This window comes from Pangasianodon hypophthalmus, chromosome 11 (assembly GCF_027358585.1).
Source record: "Pangasianodon hypophthalmus isolate fPanHyp1 chromosome 11, fPanHyp1.pri, whole genome shotgun sequence".
Taxonomy (NCBI): Eukaryota; Metazoa; Chordata; class Actinopteri; order Siluriformes; family Pangasiidae; genus Pangasianodon; species Pangasianodon hypophthalmus.
Genome location: NC_069720.1, coordinates 6,796,474 through 6,806,840, shown reverse-complemented (window position 1 = coordinate 6,806,840; position 10,367 = coordinate 6,796,474). Strand labels below are relative to the sequence as shown.

Sequence of the window (10,367 nt, the reverse complement as noted above, 5' to 3'; positions counted from 1 at the left end):
TACATTTTCATTGTGTTATGAATTATGTTCAAGTAATCTTGATTTATTTCAAATTTTAAAAAAATAGCCGAATAGAAACATTAGTGGCATCACAAAACATGAGTACATGAGCTTAGTGATGTCCTTTTCAGGTATAGGAACAGATACCTGTCAAGTCAGAGCAATTTTCTTCAGTTTTCTGTCTTAGTAATGTACAAAATCACAAACCTAACCCAAACCAACTGCGTAGTGTTCCACAGATTCAGAGGCGAGCCCTTTAGCACACACAGAGCTCACGGTGAGGACAGAGAAATCGAGTGTACGTCCCTTCATGTCTTATAAACAAGCTGACAGAGAGGAAGCACTTTTCTTGGTCAGTATGTCAAATAAGAATGTAAAAAAAACAAGTGTATGGTGGCTTCATGTCAGGTAAATGTTAGAGTAATGTAAGCACTTTCACCACAGTATAAAAATGACGGATATTTACAAAACAACATCAACGCAACATCCATGAACATACACGAGTTACTCTTGTAAAGATAAAAAAATAATTTACATCACAAAAACTGACCTGTTATGCATGGAGACACATTCATGTATTAAAAACAACATAAAACATCAATGATTTAAATAGAAAAATGGATATTTATGTTTTAGTGTGCAAAGTATTTTTTGTAGTGTATGCATCTATAAACAAAGATGTTTTTGTACATTAAGTAATGCTTTTTGTCTTGCTTTTTATCTGTTAGAAAATCTATATATTTAAGGAGTGCATATCAAAGAAGTAAGTGCAAATAAACTGCCTTGTTATAATTGTGCATCTTTGAAAATTATGCATCACTCTTTTTTGGCGCTCCTTTTGCATCTTAAGCAGCAAAATCCTTTCCTAATATATTCACGCATCGATTCCACTTGTATGTGTGTGTGGGTTTTAGTGCGACTGCTTTGTAAGACTGATGAGCTCAGGAGTGTTCGAGCAGTAAAACAGACCCATCTAATGGGAATAAGCACAGTTCCGTGGAGGATTAGTGTGGCAGTGACTCTGAAGCCTGAGTGCACACTTTTTAGTGATAAAGTGAGAGCGTGTTCCTCTGGTAGCTCACGCTGTTCTTCGACAGGCACTGAGGGCTTCGCTATGCTCCTACTAATGCACAGTGAGTCTCCCTGCAGGGAAGGAGACGGTGGTGATGAAGGTGGAGGATCCCACCAGTCCTTGGGGCTTCAGGCGTCCGAGATGCAGCTCTGGATCTTATCCATCCACTGCTGCGCGCTCTGAGCGTTCTCCGCACAGAAGTTGTACACCCGCTTAGTTGTCTTCAGCTGGAGAGACAGTAAGGGGTCAGGAAAGCTTTGTAGATGAAAATCCAAATATATATATATACACATCATCATGCATGATTTTACAGGGTATCTGAAAAGACAGGAACCAATTAAAGTAAAAAAAAAAAAAACAAAAAAAAAAATCATTCACTTAATTTTGTATTCATTATTCGCTACACGTGCTCTATATGTTCACATTTACACTCATTTTCTCAGCCAGTGTATCGTGTTTCTTATGGGTTTGATGGTCAGGCGTCCACAAACTTTAGGCCATATTGTGTAGTTTCCAGTTTCCAGGTGCTTATTTGTGGATGGTTAATGAACATACAGCACAGCTGATTCTATATATTTTTGTGTAATTACTGCTCAAAAATGATATTCATTAACAAATAAAATTTTTGTATCGTAACTGTGCTATAGTCATGCTCATTGTGATTCAATAACCTCCCCGGGAGTCAAGTGAACGTATCCCTTAGTTTGTTTAATCACATTTTATTGGCTACCAGTGGCTATCGTGAGAAACAGGATTAACTGAATGGAATCATGCATTTGTCCCGTTTCTTTTCAAAAGCCAGAATAGCTACACTCTGAGCTCTGAGATAATGAATATTGAGGTTACATACTAGGGTTTTCTGCTGGAGGAGTTTCAAGATAAAATTTCCTATCTTGAATTTCTTCCTTTTACCTGCATCTTATTTTAATCATTTTCATTAACTGTCATAAAGGTATAACAATTTATGGCAATGTTATTAATATGGAAAGAGCAGCTGATGGTAGACTTGGAAATTTTATTTAGTACACAACCTCATCTTGCCTTAAAGCTACACCACTGCTACACTCATATCCTATCAGGATTATTTGACAAATGTTAACATTTTGAAATGTCATTACATTTTTACGAACTAACTGGAGCATAACTGAATTAATGCGTAATCTTTTTTACACACTCCCCACCAGTATGTGCCAGGTTGCTCTAAATCATTTGACGATAATAGAATAAAAGTTGAAGATGTCAAATGTTTAACGAATGACTCAGTCAAACCGTGTGGTTATATTTTTGCTCAGTGGACAATTTCTTTCCTTTTTTGGTAAAGTTGCAACTCGTGTAGATTTGCATGATGATAATGAATGAAAAATTATACATGTTTAAATCTATATGTATAAAAATGTACTTGCTTAAATCTCTTTTATCTTGATAATTATGCTTCTCAAAGCCTTACAGGTAACATACGGATAATTAGAATTTTAGTTTCATTACTGTGCTTTACTTTAACCATTTTGTTATTATACTGCACAGGCATAACACACTCATCAACTCACATCAAAGAAGGCCTTCTCACTGATGTATTTGGGAGCTCCTATGGTCGGGGTGGCGATTACGACCGACTCCACCTCAGCCAGGTCAATGTGGCCACGGGAGCTGGTGTCTTCATCCGTATCGTAATACCTCAGCTGCACAAACAATCTGCAGTAAGATTCTCTGAACTAAAAAACCACACGCTGAACGACACAGAAGATTCTGAAACACACCTGATGTTTTGTTATGTCCAGAACGAACCATCGACGCTTCCAGGCTTTAAGTAATGCACCTCTCTTATACAGGACACCTTCAAATGACCTGCGAGAACAAGAACAACATCACCATGTAAAAATGTCCAAGAACAGTGGGGCAAGTACACCTTACAGAATAAAAAAAAACAAAAACAGTAATAAGAAGATTACAATGGGATGAGAGTGAGAGGAAAGGTACATTTTCGCTTTACCTGTTCTCATCGTTCTTAGGTGTAAACTGATTATAGAGTGTTGCAGCTCGGCGACTCATGCCGTTGGCCGTCGTGGGGCTGCTGTCCTCTCCCAGGCCGCCGTCGGGGAGGTGCAGCATGGAGTGGCGCTGATACGCCTGCAGGTTAGAGTTAGGGATCAAGCCCGAGATGGATATGGACTGTTTTCGTAGCTAAAAGCAGACACAGGAAAGAGAATTACTCATGTCTCTTCATAAACAGCTATCATAAACAGCTACCATCACTGAAACACTCAAATGATCACAGATGAATACTAAAAATGCTAAAAATTGTTTAATATTAGTGATATTACGATGGCAGGAGGGCATGGGGGCGTTTCCAAATTTGCATATTCATGAATAGTTATAGATCCCAGTGTTGTTGTTAATGATGGTAAGGGTGTAGTTGTAGTTTTCTGTTCATTAAAATAAAAACATTTTGATATTTTTGTAATGTCATAAATTATGCTTAATTTCTATGTTTCATTTTTATGCTTCATTACTAAAGGGTAATGACAAAACACCAAAAGCAATCGGGTTCCTGCAAATAGTACAACATGACAATCTAGCATTGGGGGAAAAACGTGAATGTGGAGGTTTTCTTATAAAATGGTAACGTCATGTGTGTGCAAAAATCAGGTAGTGCTGGAAAATGTGATGTACGCTTGTGTGAAAACTCTTTATGACAAATAATCTGCAAAGTGTTATATTTTTATTACAGATGACATGGATCTGTTACCCAGGATTGGTATCAGGCCGATACCAGCCAAAAAAAATAAAAATGGTGGATCGGACACTGGAGAAATAAAAGAATGAATTAAAAGAATGAATATTTAAAATATCATTTTAAAGCTTTTTTAAATATCGCCTTGCTATTGATATCAGCTGATACTCAAGGTTTCAGTATTGGTATCAGTATTGGAAAAGGAAAAGTGGCATTGTGCCATCTCTAATTTTTATCCAATGGATTTAATCTTGAAAAAAATGAAAGAAGAATATCTCTTTCATGTTGTATTAGTAGCCCTTTTTGGCTAAAATAAATAAATAAATAAAATTTTATTTCAGTACATCCTTATTGTAAGAGCTAAGTGTTACTGCTTAATAAAATTTAAAATATTGAAAACTGGAAAATAAATAGCAAAACTAGCAGCAATTTTACATGAAATGAAGAGAGACAGAAGGACAGAGAGGGAGAAGATATAGAAGCTCTTACATTGCCTTCTTGTTTGAGGTCGTCCTGTACACTGACTCGCACTTTCTCTAGAGTAGCATGCCATCGCTCAGGCACCTGTCCAAGCTCTCCCTCCAATCTCTCAACGTCCTGCAAATACGAACATTCAGCTAAAATGCACTCCAACACCCTGCTGTGCCTGTGGTACATCCTAATAGTGAGGAGGAAGACGGGAGCAGATTAAACCTGACTTACAGCCAGTAGTTTGGTGATGGCGTCGGGCTGGGCGCGGACTACGCTGCTGTAGCAGGGCCAGACGATCCTCCTCTTGCTGGTGGCGATAGTGTCTGGCTCCTCTGAGCTCTCTGTGGGCACGGCCAGCATCCTCCAATCATACGAGGGTCCAGTGGACAGGGTCTCGGCCGTGTAGAACTCCCATTTGGTCAGGTTGGGTATGGAAATGGACGGCTTTAAGACAGGCTAAACAGATAGAGGATAGAGGACAGCAAATTAAGTTCTGAATTAAGTGCGGTGATACGGGTTAACACTCAGTTCTGCACAAAAATGATTACTGCACAAATTCTAAACTTTCCAACTAACATCTAAGGATTCATAGTAAATAGTTCATTAATAGTTCATGAATGAATCATGCCTGTGTTTGTGCGAGTGTGGTAAAACACTACAGAGGAACAGATTCAAAAGAGAAGTTTTTACTGTTTTGATTTATTCATGTTGGAATAAAAAGGAGTGGGAAAAAAATCATCAATTAATCCAACCAAGTGCTAAAGGCTTTCTCTTATCAGAGCAGGACAGAGTCTCTGCCAAATTCACATCATAACACAAAACTGATCCGAACCAGATATGGAGCATGAAGATGCTCCTTTCCTTTTCACTTTAACTTATATCACGGGTCAAAAGACATGTTGTTTTCATTAGGGCTGTTTTTTTTGCCAACTAGCTCACAATGTGATGCGGAAATACACATCACAAAATAAATGGCATGATACTGAAATTGGATCAGGATAGCGAATGGTCAAAACACGATTCCTATGTGTTGGCATACATGGGCAGATGTTTAACTCTGGTGATGAGGAGATGATGATGAGGAGGTTGTCTGCCTTTGCTGCAGCTTTGGAGGCAGAAAATCAGGAGACGAGGAGCTGTTTGTTAGACCTGACTGTATGCAGCCACAGTTAAAGTGGGATGTCATGTCACATCACATCCCAAAATTAGACATGCTGTTATTTTTAATTACATGGCGACACTGGAACATGTCACAAATCTCCTCATATTAATTCATAACAAGACTGATGTTTTAACAAGACCAGTTTTTCATCGACACTTTGTCCTCCATGTTTGTTTGGTCAGGAGGTACAAGCACTCGATATGTTGGGAACTCTGCTGTGACCAAACCAACGGCAAGCTTTGCAGCCACTTCCTGGAAAAAAAAAGTGTGAAAGCACCCTAAGATAACTACTGCAGTACCACCACGGTCCACTAGCGTGACGAGGCTGACCGGTTTAAAAAAAAAAAAAAACAAAGCAGAAATAGAGGAAGCCTTATAAAGTCCTTCTGTAGCTGCTCCCATCTATAGTTACTTTATCCACAGCTCTTGTTTTCGTGGAGCTCAGCAGCCCAAGCAAAACAAAGAAGGCTGACTATTTTCAAAGGTCAAATACAGACATGTTTTTATGCAAGAGTGCAGAACTATTAATCATGACTGTAATCTTGGATGGCAGATCAAAATGCTTGGAGAGGACAGTGGAGACAACCTCTAGATGAAGTGTACTGGGGTAAAAGCCTCGAAGGCTGAAGGACACACATGTACCAGCCTGTCTGTGTGAAAACAAATACATACACACACCCAAATCCAATTTCCTCTCACCCTTACCTCTGCCTCTGAAGGGCTGTACAGGTAGTTGAAGAAGATCGGACTTCTGCGGTGCATTCGGTTAATACACTCCCAGATACAGATCCCTCTCTTGGCCTGCTTGTCTCCTTTATCCTCAAACAATGTGCCTTTATAGTGAGAAAAAAAAAACAAAACAAAGGGCAGCTTGTTAGAAAAGCTGTCAAGCGTAACACAAGCAGGTGAGAGATCACAACGAGAGATAAGGGATCAGGCACACAGATAAAAACAAGCGTGGTAAGTGCTTCACTACAGGCACGTGCGATTCTGGCACATTCTGGGTGGTACACAGACTGGTATCAAGTGCTAGCCTCCTCCTTAAAAAAGAGAGGTGAAGCAGGTTTTCACTTCACTTCAGTTTTTAATTAGCTTTTATTATCTGCATTACTTGTACTGCTACATTAAATTTATACTACAAGCTGTCCCATAAGTCCAGCGTTATAGGGTTAATGTATGTTTTTACAGACCATGACATATCTGAGCATCGAAGAACAAATCCAAATAATTCTCCTCATAGGAATTTGTGTATTGAGAAAAATAGTAGCATGTTCTGAAAGCTTTTGTTTTGTCTTTTTTTCTCCTATAATGCTAGACGTATGAGACACCCTGTATTTTAGTTTTCATTTTTATTTTTAAAATATTGCACTTTTTATTTATATAATTATTAGCCTATTTTATTATTTTTTAAACCTTTTTTTCCTTTATTTTTCTGTTTCTACTTCCCACTGTAATGCACTCTGAGCTGCATTGTATGAAAGGTGCTATATAAATAACATTTATTATTATTATTTTTATTATTAAAAATAATAAAATATTTTTAATTATTTTTTTTTTTTTATTATTAAAAATAACACCTAGTGGAACTCTAGTGGAAAGCCTTCCCAGAAGTGTGGAGGTTGTTATAACAGCAAAGGGGGGACTAAATCTGGAACGGGATGTTCAACAAGCAAATATGAGTGTGATGGTCAGGTGTCCACATACTTTTGGCCGTATAGTGTAGTTAATTTTGTGTTCATTATGGACTACTATTCATACTCTCTATTCGCTACACTGGAAAACCAAGAGTACCAGACAAACACTATTATGGAGCTTGAAGTAAACAAATTTGCACTCTACACTACACTGGTTTGCCTATCGTTCTGAGATGCAGTGCATTATGGGTATTTCATGGCTGATAGGGTACACTACCTCTCATGGTGCATTATAGAATTGAAAAAAAAAAAAATCGGTGGATATTTTCCACTGTATTTCTGAACCTCTTTATAATCATGCACTATGTCTTTTAAAGTCTGAAACTTTCGACTCAAATTGTGAGCCACTTTCAGACGTGCTATTGAAATCTGATACAGACGTGATACGTGGCGATGCAACCTCATTCTGAACAAACAGGTTGGAATTAATGTGACTTTTTTTTTTTTTTTATATCAATTCAGCTTGATGTTTGTCATCATTTCACACAAGTAGGATTTTGTTCTTGGGTGTTGAATTTCAGGAGTTTTGTTTACTCTAGGTGAAGTTGTTGACTGTTACCATAGAAACAAAGTCCTCACTATGGCTGGTTTTACATGTGAAATTTAACTAGTATTAAATTTCATGATTCAGCATTAATCAAATCCTCACACCTTTTGCTGTACAATGCACAATTTGAGGTGTTTTGTAGCTTTGTCTGAAAGAACAGTGGAGAATATCCCTATTATCGGTGACGAATGAAACATAATATTTGGGGAAGATATTTGATAAAAGGAAGTTCCTCTTATACCTCAGTGGTTTGCTAAGGATTATACATTATTATTTATTAAAGAACCTCATGCTTTTTATTCATTTATAGTTACATTTAATAATGTGGAACGTTTTTCTTTCTTGACAAACTGGAAAGTGCAACTCCTCCACCCTGAAGACTTCCCATGAAAGAAGTGAACTGACTGATACAAAGTGCTGACACTGGAGACTCTTTCCGAAAAACCCACTTTCCGGTTTGAAAACAGTAGGGAGTAGGGATTATTTCAGACACAGGTCTTACTCTTTAGTTGCTGCCTTATTACTATCTTACTACATTTAATTATAACTCTATTTAATACAACTCATGTTTACTCTCTCCCATATGATAAATATAACGTGAAAAACCTAGCATAGTGTGCACGTGGCCACACACCTCATGCCTTGTATGCTCAAACCATTTCCCCCCTCATACACACCGTGCTCGAGGCGCTCATAGTCCGAGTCCAAGAGGAAGTTCTTGAAGCGATTGGAGACGTAGTGGTACGCCAGGAACTTCAGATAGTACTGATTAAACTCAAATTCCAACGGGTATTGGTTATGGACCTGGAACAAGAGGGTCAGATCAGTGGATTAGCCAATCACAGCCAGTCATTCATGTTTAATGTAATCACATAAGCTAATCATTACAGACAAGATGAGGCTGAGCTCAGAGGGAGAAGACCTGTTAAATCATCCAGATGAAGGACATAGGGAAAAAATAGGAAACTGCAGTAAAACAGACAACAACAAGGGCCGCCATCCAATTGTCAGCTGGGACCAACTTCGCTCTAGTTCTCACATTTGGGGCCATCTGTGTTTGTTGGCAAAAACAACAGCTGCTTGTAAGATGAGGCAGTTCTATTTTCAGACGCTTTCTGCCATACTTCTTTGTGCAGGTCACTTTGGCCAACCGAGCCTCGGTTTCGTCACCCATGCTGGGAAACAGTGTGGATGAAGCAAGAGGCTGGGAGTGGTGCTGAGGTCCCAGCTGGGAGTGAGAGGAGTCTTCAAGCTTTTCCTGCATATTACAGATCGCTTCCTGTTTAACCACACTGGCCGGAAGAGAGCGAACCCCCTGAACTAAGCACTGATATAAAACTGATATACAAGTGATGACAACAGAAGGCAGCCAGAAGGAAATAGCTGTAGTAGGGGAGGTCGAGAATTTTGAATAAAAAAAATGCTTTATCTGCAAGGGGATCGATCCAAATGACCAGTATTCCCTGCGTACACTATATGCTGCAATTCTGGGGACTGAATACAGGACTGGCATCAATGTTACTCTGTCTACTTTATTAAGCTAATTTTATTTTCATTTACACTGATAATCAACTGCCCTATTACACTTCACTACATACAAAGTGAGTGAATCCTGTCATCTTTCACCTCTAGCTATATTTGCATTGTGCAGCAAAGCCAGAAACTCGATCTGAAAGATAGTGACCGCAACGGAAAAAAATTGCGTGACTGAAATGCTAGGCTATGCATACTGCTTAAGGATATGGCTCGACGGCAACCAGGAGGAGGTCGTTATGGATCGGGGCAGAATGATCGTTCCATAGCGGTCATTTCTCAATTTTCCATTTGCTCACAAGCCAGGCCTTAGCACTTGCCTGGTGTACGCAGTCGAGGAACTGCAGGAAGATGGGTGTGAAGCCACTGCCCTGGCTGCTGGGGGTCAGGTTACTGCGCTGGCTGAACTTGTGTCCGAATGACAGCCATTCTTTCTCCACCAGGACCTGGAAGCCCTCCAATGTCCGGTAGAACGGATCACTGAGCAGCTGCACCAGAGACACCACCTGCATGAGAAACGAAAGAGAGTAATGAGCATGAGTTTATAAGTTACAGTTCCCACTCATGGACAATCAAATAGAACTAGACCAAACAGAAACCAATTTTACTTGTTAAATCCAATGTGAAAGAACAGCTCAAATTAGCATTTCTCATTTATCTGATTTGGCAAAAAGACTCGCTAATACATTTTTACATTTCAACAACAATGATTACACCACACCAAAATTAAAATGATTTTAATTTCAACCAATTGCTGATGATATGACAAAACAAAGTGAACCTTTCAGGATTTTATCAATGCACTGCTGTAAAGTCAGCAAGTAGTATTAGAAAATGAAAGTATTTCTGTTCGTTCATGCCACATTTGCTGCAAAAAAAAAAAAAAATTGTGCTGGTGCATTTTTTTGTGTGGCACAAACAGTACTGCTCTGATTTTGCTTCTATTATTCTTCTATATTCCGTGTTTGTCTGTGCAGATAGTGTTCAGCAGGAACCAAAAAACATCCAGCTGGAACCATGGGTGCTAAACCAGTCACTGATGGAAAAAGTAGAGTTACTTTCCAAAGTGCCAAAAGTTCAGTTACTTTGTACAGTCGGGACATAATGACTGTATAGAATTCTGTTTTTTAACCTCTCCTCCTGGTCGGATATGCATG

General features: G+C 38.9%; 1 protein-coding gene across 3 annotated transcripts in view; it reads right to left on the bottom strand.

The window, feature by feature from the left end:
• sbf2 (SET binding factor 2) overlaps positions 1-10,367 on the bottom strand; it is a 126,619-nt gene continuing 116,252 nt past the window's right edge. For all 3 annotated transcript variants that reach the window (XM_034308662.2, XM_026930509.3, XM_026930510.3), the window contains 9 exons: positions 9,531-9,716; positions 8,355-8,481; positions 6,142-6,269; positions 4,506-4,730; positions 4,293-4,400; positions 3,063-3,253; positions 2,830-2,917; positions 2,620-2,751; positions 1-1,299 (listed from right to left, as the gene is read on the bottom strand). In XM_034308662.2, the coding sequence (XP_034164553.2) occupies positions 1,201-1,299; positions 2,620-2,751; positions 2,830-2,917; positions 3,063-3,253; positions 4,293-4,400; positions 4,506-4,730; positions 6,142-6,269; positions 8,355-8,481; positions 9,531-9,716 (1,284 nt within the window). In that variant the 3' untranslated portion in view covers positions 1-1,200. The remainder of the gene's footprint in view (positions 1,300-2,619; positions 2,752-2,829; positions 2,918-3,062; positions 3,254-4,292; positions 4,401-4,505; positions 4,731-6,141; positions 6,270-8,354; positions 8,482-9,530; positions 9,717-10,367) is intronic.